The sequence below is a fragment of the Toxorhynchites rutilus genome, chromosome 1 (genome assembly GCF_029784135.1).
Source record: "Toxorhynchites rutilus septentrionalis strain SRP chromosome 1, ASM2978413v1, whole genome shotgun sequence".
In the NCBI taxonomy this organism is placed as follows: domain Eukaryota; kingdom Metazoa; phylum Arthropoda; class Insecta; order Diptera; family Culicidae; genus Toxorhynchites; species Toxorhynchites rutilus.
The window spans coordinates 32009869-32029583 of record NC_073744.1 but is presented as its reverse complement, the minus strand read 5'-3'; the positions used below and the strand labels follow the sequence as shown (position 1 = coordinate 32029583).

Sequence of the window (19715 nt, the reverse complement as noted above, 5' to 3'; positions counted from 1 at the left end):
AAACATAAACAAAGCGTTTTAAGTGAGTCAAAATTTTATCTCGTCAAACTGGAATGTATCGTATACTTTTCGTTACGTGACAACAACTTCTTGACACAGTTGATACTCCTCTATTTTTGGACCGATTTTAACCAAATTTTGTGGGTTGTTTACCCTCATTGTTTGCTCAGAGAAACCCAAGTAAAAAAATGTTTAAACTTAGATTCATCTGATAAACTAAAAAAATGCTTTACTTTTTGTGACGTGACAACGCTTGAAAAAAGCTGTTTAAAATACTTGCTTCTCATAAATGACAAAATGAAACCTACGGCTCTTTCTTCTTCTTCTTGAATGGCGTTAACGTTCCCTTGTGGAACTTTTGCCGTCTCAACGTATGCATTAACTAGCGTCATTTATTAATACTTGGTCGAGATTTCTTAAGCCAAATAAGCTCTTGAATACGCATGACCACAGTGCAAGTCGAAGGAAATTTCTTTGACGAAAAATCCCCCGGCCAGAACGGGAATCGAACCCGAACACCCGGCATGATAATGTGAGACGCTAACCACTCGGCCACGGGTGCACTACGGCTCTTTAAACAAGTATTTAATTATCCATTCAATGGTATATAGACTTGGGTGCAAATGAATGTATGAGAAAAAATCGACCCTAAAAGTTCAAAAAGGTACCCTGTACAAAATGTTCACCACCTCGAAAAAACACCCTATGCTGAATTTCAGCTCAATCGGACTTGAGGGAGAGTGGCGCAAAGCGGTCAAAGTTTGAGATTTTTGAAAATTGAAAAACCGCCCAAGGGAATCGGGGTTTTGGAAAAAAAAATTTGATGCCAAATGTCTTAATATTGCATGAAACGTCGAGATCTTGTGTCATCTCGAAAATATTTTTTTTGTCAAAAATCGGCACTCTGGCACTTATTTTTTTTCGGAGTACCAAACGAAAAGTATGGTTTTGGGTGCCAAAAAAATAGTTATCTCGATTTTTCATTCGGCATGTTGATTTGCACGATAATATACCCAATGCAAAATATTAGCTCATTCGTACTTCATTTACTGGTGTCGCAAACGATTAAATTTGAGTTTTTTGAAAACCGAAAAGAAAACAAGGTTTTTTTTTTAAAAATGAAACAAATTTCGTCTTTCGGGGACATTTGTAAAAGAAATCTTCACGCGCTTTGTGCTGCAAACAATAATTGAGAATGAAATTGTGTAAATATAATATTCTCATTATTCAAAAAAAATAATATATATACAAATAAAGAAGTTAATGTTAATAAATTTTATAAAACCCACTTTTTGTGTGTGTGTTTTTCATTAATACAACTTTTGTGACCTAATAAGTTATCTGCGTTCATTAGTATTTTTTCAAATATACCCAAACTCATCCGCATTTTTGGCATAAAGGGTGTGTCACATCAAATTGCATCACGGAAAAAACGCTGTAGAAATTTAATTTTTAGGAATTATATCTTCAGCTTTCGCTTATAATCAGATAAGAGTGTATAGATCACGTTGGCCATGCTTCACTGTCAATTTTTCGTAAATTTGGAAAAATGTCGTCGAACGAAAAAGAGCGTCGTGAATTAATCCTGCGCACTCATTTCGAGAATCCGGAGTTGTCACATCGGGACATCGGTAAGATGCTGGGAATCGTCCAAAACGGTCAGCAGAGTACTAAAACGATACTTCAAGAACCTAACCATCGACCGGAAGGTGAAGAACGGCAAAAATGGATGCTCCGTCAGTGAAAATAATCACAAACGCGTAGTTAAGCAGTTTAGACGTGATCCGAGAAGTTCGGTCCGGGAAGTCGCCAATAAGCTGAATTTGTCAAGTTCATTCGTCCAGCGGACCAAGCAGCGGGAGGGCCTGCGTACATACAAGGTTCAGAAGGCTCCTAACCGCAACGAAAGGCAAAACATGGTGGGGAAGACGCGAGCCCGGAAGCTGTACACCGAAATGCTGATGAAGCCGCATTGCCTGGTAATGGACGACGAAACCTACGTCAAAGCGGACTTTCGTCAGCTGCCGGGCCTGTTGTTCTTCTCCGCAGAGGACAAATTCAGCGTTCCGGAGGAGATTCGCAAGCAGAATCCAAGTTTGCCAAAAAGTACATGGTGTGGCAAGCGATCTGCTCTTGCGGAAGGCGGAGCGCCCCCTTCGTGATGACCGGCACGGTAAACGGGCAGGTTTACCTTAAGGAGTGCATACAGAAGCGCTTACTACCACTATTGAAGCAGCACGAGGGCCCGACGATCTTCTGGCCGGATCTCGCTTCGTGCCACTATTCAAAGGACGTGTTGGAGTAGTACGAAGCCAACGGGGTCACCTTCGTGCCAAAGGAAATGAACCCACCCAACGCGCCGGAGCTTCGCCCAATAGAGAAATATTGGGCGATTATGAAACAGGCCCTCCGGAAGAGCCCAAAAGTTGTCAAATCGGAGGCGGACTTCAAGAGAAAATGGTATTCTGTTCAAAAAAAACTACAACCTGACGTTGTACAGAACCTTATGGACGGGGTAAAGAGGAAGGTGCGAGCATACGGGCTTGGGCTCGAAGTATGAATAAAAAGAAAATGCCAAAAGTTGTTTAATAGTTTTTATTTTACTGTCTAAAATTTTCAAAAGGGCGAATTTCTACAGCGTTTTTTCCGTGATGCAATTTGATGTGACACACCCTTTATGCTCACAAAATTTGCTCCGCACTCAAACGGGTAAGCAAGTGCACAGATATCTCAAGAAATATAAAAATACTGAATACCTAAAATATTTTGATATATGTAGTATTTTAAACTCGGCTCTCTCGAAGGTTGGTGCATAACAATCAAATTCGTTTCAAAGAATTTATGATATTGCTTTCAACTTTCTCTTAAAACTAGATTTGGAATTTGGTTCTTTGGTGCATGAAGTCTCTGGCACTGCTGGCACTGGCACCATCGCATCAACTGACGCCATTGTATTAGGGTTGTGAATACAATTGTGAGAAAAATCATCAAGCAAGGTTATCATTGATTCACCAAGAAAATAATAGTTCTGGAATTTTGTTTGGTTTGGTTTCGCCTGACGGAAGCAAAACACTCTCAATCAAGGACAGCTAAACTATCTAGACCGGCAATATTAACAGAAGCGGCTTGTGTTGAGAAGAGCGCAAAATGGAGATAAGTGTGTGTATATTTCGATATATGGATATTTGTGTGCGTACGTGCGTGCTTCGTAACCCGTACGTAAAAATAGTACATCTTCGCTACGCTGAATTTGTATTTTGTATCTGCTCCCGTGCATTGGTCCTGTCGCGATGCAACAATCATCTATTTTTTTAATGTTATGATAGACGATTGTCTGGTGGTGCAAGTTATATATAAATATAAACAAGAAAAAGAAATGCATTGAAGTGACGCTATGGCGAAGCAGGCGTTAAGGTTGTGCGCCAAATAATTATTCGGGGAATACCAAACTAAACCATCGTGAATGCCGTGCTCGAATGTTATGAGTGATTTGGGTTCGCTTGCCAGTTGTAAAACTGCCTTCAATTAGTATTGCATTTGCGTTAATCTTAATCCTAATGAAGCAATGCTACTCTTTTCGAGTTTACTGACATTAACAAAAAGAGTTTATTTCGTTTATTAAGTCACCAAGAAAGTAAATGTCGTTTTAGAATTTTGTATGTGTTTGCCAGTAGCAAAACTTTCTCCACCAAAGATAACAGCTGCGCTTATCTCGAGCATGAGAAAGTAATTCAACTTTTTTTGAAGCCAGTAATATTCACAGAAGCGTTTCTTTTGAGAATAGCGCAAAATGATGAGAAGTGTTTATATTCCTAATAGCTTCAAGCCACAAATGAATGGATCTGTATGCATGCTATGTTGAACGTTTGTTTGGTGCTGTTTGGTTTACGTTGTACCGACGATGTCTAGAGGTGCGATTCCACTGAGGCAATACTAAATAACATGTAGTATGATTCTTGCAAGTATTGTCATTTTTGTTGTTTTCATGCGGTGTCAAAGATAGTTGATGTGGTTATGCATGTGGAATAACGGTGCTCGTGCAACAAGGATATAATCGACTGTAGCCGAGTGTATGCCAATTGCGAAGAAGGCCACCGGAACAGCATTCGAGGTAAATTTTCAATGCATTGACATGAAACAAATTGCAACATACGACCAGCTAGTGTATTGTTCTGTGAGGAAAATAATGAATCATCAATCATCATCAGTCAGCTGATTCCACAATAAAAAAAACCATTTCAGGGCGACCAAACCATTTTACTAAACAGTTATTTCTCAAATTTCGTAGCATTATAATAAATGTCCGAAGTTAGAAACAAGCGACTTGAATTAAATTGCAGCGTATTTCTACGTCAACAATGCGGTCGTATCTTGAACACAGCCTCCTATAATTTTTTCCCCGCTAGTATAATCAGCACAGGAACAAGTTATTTTAGCCCTGGCTGAGGCTACACCATCTGACCGGCCATTAGAAATTCGAAATCGAACCCATTCCGGTCACGTCACGGGCACGAGAAATCACACGTTGACCTTGACACGGATCCGAATGTCACCCCGGGCCTGCCGTTGGCAAACATCGTTCCGCTCGCTTTTTATTCCCCATGCAGTTTACGGCTTCACTGCTCAATTCGATCACGTCCTGCGGAAAATACCCTCCCATTCCTCCCAGCCGATCGACTAACCGGCAGTCATTTTCGCATCGACGTGTTCAATTTCCTGTTCATTGGCACACAAAGCGCACCGCGCTCGTCCTTCGGGAGACGTTGGGAGTGATGGTGAGAGCGGTGAGTGCTTCGGGCCCAGCATTTATGCCCTGTCTTGAATAGGCGAGTGGATGTGTGTGTGTGTGTGTGGAAGTCACTGTCATTTCACCGGGAGGAAAGGTCGCATACATCACAGCCTGAAACTGCAGCAGCAGCAGGAGCATAACATCCTATGTGGGGTATAGTTTATTGGTGCCAATCAGCAGACATAAAACAGACACCCGACCGACATTTGCCGCTATGCGACACACTATCGCTTAGTAGTGAGTACAACTTTCGGAACGTGATTTTGAGCGGAATTGGTGTCTTATGTTAAATCCTTCTCCCGATTGGGTATTTTTCCGGATCGGAGGAGGATAAACTGCTGTGCGTTATGCGTTTCGTATCGGGATAAGGAGATCAGTCCGAACTTTTGGACAACTTTATGTACTCATGGAGCGGATCAACGGATGACGTCACTGTCGCTGTGACGCCCATAGATCTTACAATGTATAGGTAATTGAAAACCGGTTTTGAAAGTTGGGATTAAGCTATGAAATGTTATGAAATGTTATGAAATGTTATTAAAAGTTATGAAATCTGACTCTTGAATATGGCTGCGAATCTTTGATCCGAGTCTGGGGCTCGGAAACTGAAACCGAAATCACCTGGTAGCTTTCACTGAGGATTGGCTGTTCCAAACCAAACTAGACCAGTGGGTATTATCGGGGCAGTACCGGAGAGACATAGAACTACATCAACATCTTTCAACTCGAATAACTTATTGAATATCATGGTAGTTCCTCTAAGCACAAATACACATCTTTAACGCTTAACGCTTAACGTTATCAACCAAAGAACACATATCATAGCAGTAAATCGAAATAAATTTTTCATATCCGGGTTAAAACGTGTTGTTAGTACGCCAAATTCAACCCGGAAACAATGATCGAATTCACAAAAAAATTAATGATCGATCGGAGAAAAGTCACCAATAAGCTCGAAAACATTCCTAAATTAACACAAGCTTTCTTCCGATAAAAAACCTAAATTCACTCCTAAATTGAATAATTTGAATTGAATTAATTGAATAATTGACCGGTGTGCAGTCAGACCGGACTAAGTAACAAAATACTAAAAAATGAGTCAACAGTAGCAAACAGTCAAGAATTTCTTGACCTACATTCTACATTTATCAGATCACACTTATGTTGCATACAGTCAGGTTTGTGGCATACATTTATTTTGGCTGATCAGCAAAAACTGATAATAGTATGCAGTCAGAGTGTACCAAGTGCATACGACCAGAGCGACTCGTATTAAAACGTAATATATATATGCTTTTCAGAATATTTTTTTATATCTTGTTCAAACAAAGTAGACCAAGTACCAGAGAGTGAAATTCAATCGTGGTCTTTCATTGACTGCACTGCCATTCTACGCATAGTTGTCCCATGTTACTTTTTGACAATCTTCACTTTTGTTCATAAAACAATGTTTTTTATGCCTAGTCTTCCGGAAAAACACAAAAAAGTTATAGTTTGCTCCCAACTTTAAAAAAACAACATCAAGCTCAATTGTCCCATGTTGATATTTATTAATAACCATATTTTTTGTAAATCCATATCAAATAAATCGGTTCAAGTCACGCTTTCAGCAGGGCTAATGTTTTCATTTCTGGTTTGGAAAAACGTACTATTTCTCAAAAAAATAAAAAAGTTTAACAGAACACGTGTACACCTTGTTAGCGAATGCCTATAAGATAAAGAGATTTATATTCTGCAAAGTATTGCAGATCACTCCCTTCTTCATAAAACGATGTTTTTATGCATAATCTGAATAAAAACACAAAAAAAACATATTGTTTCTTCCCAGTATTTCAAAAAACAACATCAAGTTCAACTGTCCCATGTTAGTATTCTAGGCATAACTGTCCCACCATGAATTTTTAAGCCTGTAACCAAGATTGATTGATTCGAATGAGAGGATCTTTTCACATTAAACAATAGTTCTCTGCTTATAAAAAATCCAGTGTATTGCTAAACAGAAATGCTCAAAGCTTCTGGTAGACAAATATGCTAGAAAACAAATATGCTATTTTATTTCATAGGTTTAGTGGGGAACATTCTACTGAATAAGTGATATGATTTTATCAAATCACAGTTCATTCATAGTGGACCAAGTCTTCGAATAATATGTGTTTTGTTCAGTCTGAGTGGACCAAGTGAAACCTAGCCAGCAGTTTTACACCCTCTTGACTGACTTTTAAGAGGTTCTTTTCTTGTCATTATATTAGGCTGTCAAAAAAGTCCTGCGGTATTTCCGCGAGGTGTCGTTGTAAGCGCGTAGTTCTAGTTGTATTCATTGTATCGAGTCATACTATAGCTTGTTGGAAAGGTATTTTTGCGCGCTATAATATAGTCCTTTACAGTGTTTTGTTTGGTTAAGTCGTTCGTGAGTTATAGTGTCGCAAATATGGAGCAAAATAAAGAGAAAATCCGACATATTTTACAGTACTACTATAACAAAGGCAAAAATGCATCTCAAGCTGCCAATAAAATTTGTGCAGTTTATGGACCCGATACAGTTTCCATTTCCACCGCACAACGATGGTTTCAACGTTTTCGTTCTGGTGTAGAGGTCGTCGAAGATGCGCCACGCTCCGGAAGGCCTGTCGTCGAAAATTGCGACAAAATCGCTGAGACCGGCATAGTAGCAGCCGTAGCATCGGCCAAGAGTTGGGGATAAGTCATCAAACCGTTTTTAACCATTTGAAGAAGATTGGATTCACAAAGAAGCTCGATGTATGGGTGCCACACACGTTGACGCAAAAAAAACATTTTTGACCGTATCGACGCATGTGAATCGCTGCTGAATCGCAACAAAATCGACCCGTTTCTGAAGCGGATGGTGACTGGCGATGAAAAGTGGGTCACTTACGACAACGTGAAGCGCAAACGGTCGTGGTCGAAGCCCGCAGAAGCGGCTCAGACGGTGGCCAAGCCCTCATTAACGGCCAGGAAGGTTCTGCTGTGTGTTTGGTGGGATTGTCAAGGAATAATCTATTATGAGCTGCTTCCCTATGGCCAAACGCTCAATTCGGACCTGTACTGCGGACCAACTGGACCGCTTGAAGGTAGCACTCATGAAGAAGAGGCCATCTTTGATAAACAGAGGCCGCATTGTCTTCCATCAGGACAACGCCAGGCCACACACTTCTTTAGTGACGCGCCAGAAGCTCCGGGAGCTCGGATGGGAGGTTCTTTTGCATCCGCCGTATAGTCCGGACTTTGCACCAAGTGACTACCACCTGTTTTTGTCCATGGCGAACGAGCTAGGTAGTCAGAAGTTAGCAACAAAAGAGGCATGTGAAAATTGGCTATCCGAGTTTTTTGCCGATAAGGAAGCGAGTTTCTATAACAGGGGTATTATGAAGTTGGCATCTCGTTGGAAACAAGTCATCGAACAAAACGGCGCATATTTGACTTAAAACAGATGATTGTAACTAATTTTATGAACAAATGAAAATTCAAAAAAAATACCGCAGGGCTTTTTGGACAGCCTAATACCATTATACGACCTTGCTAAAGAGTAACTAAGAGTTGTAGAAAAACAATTGGAGAGAATAATTGGAAGCTACTAAAACTACGCAACTTCAAACTTTGAATTCAATTTACTCGAAATCATAATTGTGTTACTTAGTCCGGTCTGACTGAACACCGACCAATTGAAGTATTGATTGGTTTATAATTAATTTTATAATTTTGGTATTGGGTATTTTAATATTTTTGGGATCAAAGCTCATTTTATATTCACTAGTAACCTGCATCGAGAACGATATAGGCCAAAGTTATACATAAAAACATACAGGGAATAGGAAAATTGTGATGTTATTTTCTTTCCTCAATGTTCGTAGAACGAGCACTGCATTTGCGTTTTGAATGAGATAAATTTTGACAAAAAAAAATAAAGATTTCGAATGCTTATTACTCGAACATTTCTCAATAGATCGGAAAGATGTTTGCATCAATTGATAGGAAATATTTCTACGCGTCCATCACAATTAATAAAATGTTATCTTTCATGAGACAAACATTTGAATAACTGTATAATGTCAAGCGTTATTTAAACGCCCTAACTGCCATGTTTTGATTGGCCCGATTTACGGTTTCCGCAACACAGACTTCAAAATCAATGTACCTGTGCCTTCGCTTTGCAAATATACATGCAAGTAGGGGTATTTTTGTTCTTACCGAAATGTGTTTTCCTAAGATGGATTTCAGAACAAAGATGCCTGGGGGAATCAGCTTTGCGAATATAAACAAGCTGCGAGCACTTTTGTACTCGCTTGTCTTTGTGCAGACCGGAATATGTTTTCCTAAAAAGTACTTCCAAACTGAGGAGCCTGGGAAAATCGTCATTTCATATACTAGAGGTGAAGGAACGCGGTTCGAGAACTACGTGAACAAGAGAGATGCAATAATTTCAGAGTGAAATTTAAAATACGATGATCGTTTGACAATTCTTCCGTTCACATATTAGGCTGTCAAAAAAGTCCTGCGGTATTTTTTTTGAATTTTCATTTGTTCATAAAATTAGTTACAATCATCTGTTTTAAGTCAAATATGCGCCGTTTTGTTCGATGACTTGTTCCCAACGAGATGCCAACTTCATAATACCCCTATTACAGAAGTTCGCTTCCTTATTGGCAAAAAACTCGGATAGCCAATTTTCACAGGCCTCTTTTGTGGCTAACTTCTGACTACTGAGCTCGTTCGCCATGGACAAAAACAGGTGGTAGTCACTTGGTGCAAGGACTATACGGCGGATGCAAAAGAACCTCCATCCGAGCTCCCGGAGCTTATGGCGCGTCACCAAAGAAGTGTGTGGCCTGGCGTTGTCCTGATGGAAGACAATGCGGAATCTATTTATCAAAGATGGCCTCTTCTCCATGAGTGCTACCTTCAAGCGGTCCAGTTGTTGACAGTACAGGTCCGAATTGAGCGTTTGGCCATAGGGAAGCAGCTCATAATAGATTATTTCTTGACAATCCCATCAAACACACAGCAGAACCTTCCTGGCCGTTAATGAGGGCTTGGCCACCGTCTGAGCCGCTTCAGCGGGCTTCGACCACGATCGTTTGCGCTTCACGTTGTCGTAAGTGACCTACTTTTCATCGCCAGTCACCATCCGCTTCAGAAACGGGTCGATTTTGTTGCGATTCAGCAGCGATTCACATGCGTCGATACGGTCAAAGATGTTTTTTTGCGTCAACGTGTGTGGCACCCATACATCGAGCTTCTTTGTGAATCCAAGCTTCTTCAAATGGTTAATAACGGTTTGATGACTTATCCCCAGCTCTTGGCCGATGCTACGGCTGCTACTATGCCGGTCTTTCTCGGCTAATTCAGCGATTTTGTCGCAATTTTCGACGACAGGCCTTCCGGGGCGTGGCGCATCTTCGACGACCTCTACACCAGAACGAAAACGTTGAAACCATCGTTGTGCGGTGGAAATGGAAACTGTATCGGGTCCATAAACTGCACAAATTTTATTGGCAGCTTGAGATGCATTTTTGCCTTTGTCATAGTAGTACTGTAAAATATGTCGGATTTTCTCTTTATTTTGCTCCATATTTGCGACACTATAACTCACGAACGACTTAACCAAACAAAACACTATCAAGGACTATATTATAGCGCAAAAATACCTTTCCAACAAGCTATAGTATGACTCGATACAATGAATACAACTAGAACTACGCGCTTACAACGACACCTCGCGGAAATACCGCAGGACTTTTTTGACAGCCTAATATTTTGGTAGCTTTAGGCATCATATCAAACGTAAAAGGACGGTCATCAAATTTACTTGTAACGAAGAACACATACATGAATTGATCATGCATGGTAATTGTGCAATTGTACTTTTTACTTACAATGCAAACATGTTGAATTCAATTGTATTCGAAAATTGTTTCATTCAATCGATAAGTTAATAAATACAGTACAAATGCTCACTAAGACAACGGTAGTACCACGTCAACCTTGCGGTTATATTAAAGATATAACCCACCCATCTTTTTTATTTCTTCAGGTTAATTGGGTTTGACAATGAACACAATTTTGGAACATCGTGTAGCTTTCGTTTCGCTAGAGCGGTTTACGCCAGGTTACGTTCCAGGAGTTTTTTGAAGTAACATGCGTCTCCATATGACGGTGAATATTTTCAAACAATGGAGATGCATGGAGTTCGAGCTTTGGGACAAAATGATTTCATGAATCTTCTTGAGTGTTTTATTTCTTTTTATCTTATTTCTATAAACATGTCTGAGCTTCCGAAAAAATATATAAGGGGTTATGTCCAAGATACGATCGCATTGTTGACGTTGGACTACATTATTTGGTTTAAGTCGCTCGTTTGCCGTTGAGTTGCGTGGTTTAGAAGAAGCAGCTGAAGATGGTTGGTTGATGATTCATTTTTGCTGTCGCGAGAACAATACACAAGCTTCAAAAACAAATCTTCGATTCGATTGGTATGCAAATCATCAAGATCCGTTTGTAGTAGAAATAAATACCGACATTAGAAACTATACCTCAAAATCGTGACCTGTTCTCTGATTTGGCACCCTCACTGAAAGACTAAGTCCTACGGCTAAATACAAACTTGTCGTCTCAAAAAAAAAAAAAAATGAGAAAAAAATTAAGTTTTCCTCTCAATGTAGAAATTTAGAAAAGTCGATTATCTCAGATAGGTATAACGTTTTTAGAGAATGGCTAAATATACAAGGTGCGTGCAAAATAATTTTTATCTGTAGATCTTTTTTTCAGTTTGGAGCTATGGACATCGTTGCGCATCAATGGATGGTATCGGTGTCGAACTGATGCCAATCAATTTCGAAATGAGTTACTCTAAATTAAAACCATACTCCGACAATTGTTCTCCGAATTGAAGGAAGGATAAACGATTTGGCCCACATTACCCTTCACCTCAGAATCTTGCAACAGATAAATTTCCTGTGAAAGCAAATGAATGCTCTGGAACTACTTTTGGATCCCACAAAACCCGACAAATGGCACTCGAGCATAGCTGCCGAATAAGCATTGGCTCTGTCACAATATTTACCAACCACATAAAAAGCACAACTCTTCCCGTTCGTTTCCCTCCATCGGTCCAGTTCAGACCGAGGATGTTCTTCCTGGCAAACAAGCCCGATCGAAATAAACACATACACAGGCACACGGAAATCTCCGGACCCATTTAGGCTCATTTTAGAAAAGTCTAATATTTGCTTTGAATACTCACCACTCGCCGTTTCTTCCGTCCCGTCGCGTCTTTGCCATCCAAACGGACATGGTACGCAATTATTTATGCATTAAACCCAGCAGCAGGAGTGTATTCCAGAAGCTGACCCACATGCCGCAGCAACTCGTTCTTTGAGACACAGAACGAAGAGCAACAAGATTCAACAAATGTCACTCCATTATTTACACACTTTTGCACCAAGCCAACCAACGGGGCAGGGGCACAACTGAGCCGGCATTCCGATCCTGTCACACAGCCATACAGAGAGCTTACAAAGCGCCATTTCTTTGTCGCCCCGTTGCTCCGGGCATACACAACTCGCTTCCTTGCTCGCTCGAGTCATTTTTTACACCTTTGTATGTTTGCTTTAGAATAAAACTACTTGACGAGTGCACCATTGACGACGATAAGCGCTTCCAGCGACACATCACATTGAACTGGCAACACTGCTACTGCTGCTTGGTACTGCAAACTATCGCACGAGTTCTGTTTGATCACTGCACTCTTCAACAGAGTTGTCCAAGCGTGGCCGGGTTAGCAGTAGATTCCATTCGTTTTTGCTTTGAAAATTTGTAGTTAACAAACGATGCTCCCAGTTCTAATTGTTCCTTTGTTTTTTCTCTCTCTCTCTCCACAGATTTTAACGGCGACGGTAAACCGGACAACATCACGTTCATGATCAAACGCATCAAAGTGCACAATCTGAACGCCCTGAAGGATCCGTCGTATCGCTTCTCCGGCAGCTACGGGGTGGAGAAATTTCTGGAACTGTTCTCAGGTAGGTCAGCCTGTATTTTGTGTTTGTTGTTTTTTTCTCACACCGGATTCCTCCGTTCCGATTGGTGTTCGCCCAACAGGTAGTAAAATAATTCAGCTGAAACCTCCCTCACTGTACACAACAAGGGATGAATACAATCGAAAATGGTTTTATTGGTGGGATAATCGTTATTGCCCCTTCCAATCGAGTGAGCCAATCAGATGATATGTTGATGCACTTGAAGGGAGAGAGGGTTCCAAGTTCTTGGAAAAAATGTATCGCTTCTTCCTTCGTCGTTCTATGTAGGTGATAAGGTTGATAAATAAAACTTTGGAAATATTTCCATGCAATTAAGTTTCTTAAAATTGCACCCGTAGAGCCTCTAAACGAAACCAGCCACTTTCGGCTATTGAGAATTCATTGGCATTCGAGCAGCATTTGCTCCCAATTTGCTCGGGTACACACGAAAATATCGAAGGCAACACCGGTCGACCCAGTTTTGTGTCAACGAGAGGATAATGAGAAAATAGTACCCAAACACTTTTTCCGATCGTCAGGAACCCAATCGAGGACCAGCAAAAAAAAACAACCATTCACCCGTACGGACGGAAATGGCGATAAATGTCAATGCATATTTTATTGGACGGCAGCAATCGCCATTCGCGCCTTTCTGCTTCCTTCCGTTCCCGCGTCACCACCCACGCTTCCACAGCACACCAAAGTTTGACCGAAAATATATTACTCCCGGTGTGTGTGTGCACACGATACTCACATATGAGTAAATTTGTATGTTTTGCCAAAGATCGTCGCCACGCCATCCGAAAGCCAATCTCTGAGTTTAGTCCGCTCAGACCGAAACACACGGGGCGTGGGAGGGGAGCCGGGCTTGAAAAAAGGAAATAATGCAAATACGAAATAAACGAATATAAACTTTTTCCCTCAACCTTCCCGGCTCACACGCGAACTCACAACCATAAATTCGCTGCCAGTGAGCAAAACCGAGAGCAAAAGAAAAAAAAATAGACAGAAGCATAAATTTATGCTCTTGCGACCCCTCGTTCTCGTCGTCGTCATCTTCAACCTGGAGCCACCGCGCAGAACTTCATCCGTTCGGTGCAAGTAAAACGACGGTGGAATTTCGGCGGGAAAGTAATGGGTGCCATGATAAGCAGAAAATTGGGGTGGCAAACCTTTTTGCATTGGCTGCTGCAAGCTGAGGGTGCGCGCATACCCGTGTGTAGTCTCCTAGCATTAGTCGTAACGTGTGCGGCAACACCGAACCATAGTAATCGCGAACAAGTGCGCGATCAGAGCCCAGGAGTGACATACCTATGTAGGCAAACTGTGGACAACGACGATGGCGGCGGCGGTGGCGACGGGAAGATATGCAGAAATCTTTCTGCTGCCACTGGAACCGGAATGATTTACAATTTTCCGTTCAATTTCATCATGATAGATGAGACAGAGGTAAGCGTGAGGATGGAGATTGAATGGAGAAGCGGGCATAGATTCGCTTGTTGTTGTGGGGAATGATCCGAATTCAGGATGCATATGACAATTTGGGTGGGGTGCAAAGATGCCAGATCTATAGGAAATACCCGTAGCAATATGAATTTGTTTTCATTTTATGGAAATTTCTACAGATTTCTACGCTTTCTCCAATCGTACCTGAATCTGTAACCCATACTTGGAATCCATCTCATGATGTCAAATCTGTTTGTATAACAAAAGATTCGCTTTAAAGCAACTGTGTGCAAAAAGTACATAACCTCACATAAACTAACAAAAAACAAAACCTAATAAAACAGCAATTCCTTGTTAAACCGATATAGTGGTTCTCAGATTTTCATGAAAAGTTGTACATTTGTTCTTTATCGCAAAATATTAGACCCGTATTTTTTATTTTTTCATTAGGATGCCCATTTCCCTTTTACGTTGGTCCAGAAAATCAATTTTTTCGCTTCTCAAAACGACTTTTAAAAAAAATCATAACTTTTGAACTACTGGACCGATTCAGGTGATCGATATATAAAATTAAAGCCAATTACTTAGTCTTTTTTGGAAAAATATGACGCTTGCCAAACATCTGGATTTCGTTTTCGTAATCATTTTTTGTTATTCTCATGGCTTTGGGATAGAGTGCGCTGTATTTTTTTTCTCTTGAAAGCTGAAGATTTTGTACATACCATATCCAAAAATCAGAGATGTTATTTTTTTCATTTTTAAGTTATGAATTTTCAAAGTTAAGATGGTTAAAAATCAAAAAACCCCAAACCCTTTTTGAAAAAGACTTTATTGAAAAAATCATAACTTTTGAACAACCGGACTGATTCAGATGATCGACATATCAAATTGAAGCCAATGAGGTCTTGTTTAGAAAAATATCACATTTACGAAAAATTTGGATTTTCGTTTTTGTAATTATTGATTGTGTTAGTTTTTCATAGTTTTCTTGATAAAGTAGGGAGGGCGCTATATTTTTTATATTTTTTCTTGTAAGCTAAGGTTTGCATAACATATCCAAAAATGAAAGATGTATCTTTTTTGAGTTCTGATTTTTCAAAGCTTGTTTTTAGTCTTAGTTTAACTTTCCTATGCAGCTAGACTAGATCTATGCGACTAGAATCCAATTTTTTCGCAAGTGTAATATTTTTTTCCGGAAATGTCTAGCTCATTGGCTTTAATTTTCTATGTCGATTATTCAGTAGTCCAGTAGTTCAAAAGTTATGAATTAAAAAAAAAGTCATTTTTGGAAAAAAAAACCGAAAAATTGTTTTTCGGACTTGAAACAACAATCATAACTCAAAAACGAAAAAAAATCACATCTCGGATTTTTAGATATGTTATGCTAAAACACCTCAGATTTCCAGATAAAATATAAAAAACATAGCGTCCTCTAGTCCAAAGCTATGAAAACAACAAAAAGCAAATACAATAAATAACTACAAAAACAAAATCCAATATTTTTGCAAGTGTAATATTTTTCTAATAAATGCCAACTAATTGTCTTCAATTTGATATGTCGATCATCTGATTCGGTTTAGTAGTTCAATAGTTAAGAATTTCTAGAAAAGTCATTTTTGGAAAAATAGCGAATAGATGAATTTTTCGGACCCCCCTAAAATGGAAATGAGCACCCTTATGGAAAGAATAAACATAGGGGTCTAATATTTGGCGATAAAGAACAAATATACCACTTTTCACGAAAATCTGAGATCCACTATACCGGTTTGACATGGATTGGCTGAAAATCTTTTTCTACAGTATTACTTTCATAAAAGAACACAGATTGTGACGTAGGAAAAAAAAACATTGGAGTGAACCTTCCACAGGATGAAGAATGTAGGTTTTGGCCAATGGTTTTGTTTGGCAATTTTCCGATTTTGTCATTTCCCGGAAAACGAATGGCTACAACTTGGTCGCTAATGGGTTAAGGTCTAATTATGTGTGATATGTGTGAGTATACCCAGCAGCCAGTGAAATTCTTTAATTGCATTTTTTTACATTACCAAACAAATTGCTCGATATCATGATATCCTGGACCACAGAAATTGTTAGTAGCAAGACCTATACGATAAAAATGTGAATTGAGCACGAATTGTTTGAACAACAATCTGAAAAAATATCAATCTTTTGAACTAGGCTATCGTCAAATCTTTAGGGGAGAAAAGAGTAAAACCATCCGAGATCATCTCGAAGATCATTCCATGATCTTTCCTTCGTTGATTCTACCAAGTGATAGATGCCTATTATCAGCAAATGGAGAATAATGGAGATTGCTCGTTGCGTTGTGGGGGACGACGAATGGATTGTAAAATCGAAAATCGAAAATCGATTGGACAAACTTCTCACTGCAGAATATGTAAACTAAAAATAAGATACAAAACCACTTTCCAATTTCGATAGAGAAAGAGAGAGAAAGATCAAAACAGAGAGAGAGAGATAAAGAAACAGAGAGAGAGGATAAAGAAACAAAGAGAGAGAGAGAAATAAAGAAACAGAGAGAGAGAGAGAGATAAAGAAACAGAGAGAGATAAAGAAACAGAGAGAGAGAGATAAAGAAACACAGAGAGAGAGAGAGATAAAGAAACAGAGAGAGAGAGAGATAAAGAAACAGAGAGAGAGATAAAGAAACACAGAGAGAGAGAGATAAAGAAACAGAGAGAGAGATAAAGAAACAGAGAGAGAGAGAGAGAGAGATAAAGAAACAGAGAGAGAGAGATAAAGAAACAGAGAGAGAGAGATAAAGAAACAGAGAGAGAGATAAAGAAACACAGAGAGAGAGAGATAAAGAAACAGAGAGAGAGAGGTAAAGAAACACAGAGAGAGAGAGGTAAAGAAACAGAGAGAGAGAGAGAGAGAGAGAGAGATAAAGAAACAGAGAGAGAGAGAGAGAGATAAAGAAACAGAGATAAGGTTCTATACAACGTCAGGTTGTAGTTTTTTTTGAACAGAAATCCATTTTCTCTTGAAGTCCGCCTCGGATTTGACAACTTTTGGGTTCTTCCGGAGGGCCTGCTTCATAATCGCCCAATATTTCTCTATTGGGCGAAGCTCCGGCGCGTTGGGCGGGTTCATTTCCTTTGGCACGAAGGTGACCCCGTTGGCTTCGTACCACTCCAACACGTCCTTTGAATAGTGGCACGAAGCGAGATCCGGCCAGAAGATGGTCGGGCCCTCGTGCTGCTTCAATAGTGGTAGTAAGCGCTTCTGTAGGCACTCCTTAAGGTAAACCTGCCCGTTTACCGTGCCGGTCATCACGAAGGGGGCGCTCCACTTTCCGCAAGAGCAGATCGCTTGCCACACCATGTACTTTTTGGCAAACTTGGATAGTTTCTGCTTGCGAATCTCCTCCGGAACGCTGAATTTGTCCTCTGCGGAGAAGAACAACAGGCCCGGCAGCTGACGAAAGTCCGCTTTGACGTAGGTTTCGTCGTCCATTACCAGGCAATGCGGCTTCGTCAGCATTTCGGTGTACAGCTTCCGGGCTCGCGTCTTCCCCACCATGTTTTGCCTATCGTCGCGGTTAGGAGCCTTCTGAACCTTGTATGTACGCAGGCCCTCCCGCTGCTTGGTCCGCTGGACGAATGAACTTGACAAATTCAGCTTATTGGCGACATCCCGGACCGAACTTCTCGGATCACGTCTAAACTGCTTAACTACGCGCTTGTGATCTTTTTCACTGACGGAGCATCCATTTTTGCCGTTCTTCACCTTCCGGTCGATGATTAGGTTCTCGAAGTATCGTTTTAGTACTCTGCTGACCGTGGATTGGACGATTCCCAGCATCTTACCGATGTCCCGATGTGACAACTCCGGATTCTCGGAATGAGTGCACAGGATTAATTCACGACGCTCTTTTTCGTTCGACGACATTTTTCCAAATTTACGAAAAATTGACAGTGAAGCATGGCCAACGTGATCTATACACTCTTATCTGATTATAAGCGAAAGCGAAATTATATCTTCAATTCCTAAAAATTAAATTTCTACAGCGTTTTTTCCGCGATGCAATTTGATGTGACACACCCTTTATATATAAGATGATATTTGGATATTCTCCTAGAGACCCGAGGAAAACCAAGCTCGATGTCAGGATACCACATTTGGCACCCGAAAACGAAAACGATTTCCGTTGTCGGAACTGCGACACACGGTATTTGAATTTGGAATATGCAATATAGAATCTGACGCCATACGATTTTGGCAAATATACTAATTTTTGACAATTTGTAACTTTTTAACCGATCGATTTTCAATCCTTTTGTTGCAATATAGAATCGAAAAGCATTTATATGAACTTCTTTGGAAAAATAGTAAACTGCGCACCAAGCAGACAACGTTAGACAAAAACTTCAAAATATTTCGTTCTAAGCCCTTTCGCTACGAGCGTCGTCTATAGACGACATCTGCGCGACGACCTTCTGTGGGTCATCGTCGTCTATAGACGACATCAGGGTGATACTGCACATCGATAACACTAGCGCGATATGCATACTTTTTGGCGCAGTGCTCCATTCAGCGGTAGCACTCCGACGGTAAAGGGTTAAGGGTTTTGAGGTGTCAATACTGAAGAAACCTTAGCTTTTCATGGTATTTTTGGAAGGATGAGATTTTTTTTATAGATAATACCAAAACATCAGCAAACTATGTCATTGAAATATAATTTTTCTCAATAATCAGTCATATGTTTTGTTCATTAAAACAATATTTAAATAACCGAAATACACTCATTCGTGGTTTATTGATATGTTATGTAAACAGCTCAGCTTTCCTAATTCATATAAAATAATAGAGTCTCTTAGGTCTCCACACCTCCATAACCATAAAAAATATTTCAAAGTTTTTGCCTAAAAGTAGACATTTGTGCGCAGTTTACAAATTTCCGTCCTGCTCCAGCGCTGGTTTTGAGTGTAATTATAGCTTTCTTTTGAGTTTCATCTGTAGCTATGCACCCATTCCATTTCAACCCGATACAGTGGTTCTCACATTTACATGAGAATTGGTAGTTGTGATCCGTATCGCAAAATACTGGACTTATATACCGTACCATTTTAGGATGGTACGTAAAATATTTTTTTCATACTTGACAGTTTTCATTGTTGTTTACGTTGGAATATTCCTTTTATTCCTTCATTAGTAGTCTATGGGAAATGGACAACATTGATTATTTATGGTTTTTTACTACCACTCAAACTCTCATAATCCGTGTTTTCATATAGAATTGTATGTAAAATCGAAGTTTTAAATTGCTTTTCTTAAACAGTAACGATTTCACAAAACCTTGGAATTTTCTAAGTTTCGAAAATTCATAGCATTATTTTCCAAAGGTGGTTCGAGATAGAAAAGTTTTCAGCGTTAAATTAAAGCTTTGAGCAAGTTTGACCAACAAGGTATTCAATGTGTTACTT

The 19715-nt window shown here is 39.9% G+C and overlaps 1 protein-coding gene across 3 annotated transcripts in view; it reads left to right on the top strand.

The window, feature by feature from the left end:
- Positions 1-19715, top strand: part of LOC129763556 (uncharacterized) — a 429649-nt gene that overhangs the window by 284649 nt on the left and 125285 nt on the right. For all 3 annotated transcript variants that reach the window (XM_055762752.1, XM_055762751.1, XM_055762753.1), the window contains exon 7: positions 12685-12825. In XM_055762752.1, the coding sequence (XP_055618727.1) occupies positions 12685-12825 (141 nt within the window). The remainder of the gene's footprint in view (positions 1-12684; positions 12826-19715) is intronic.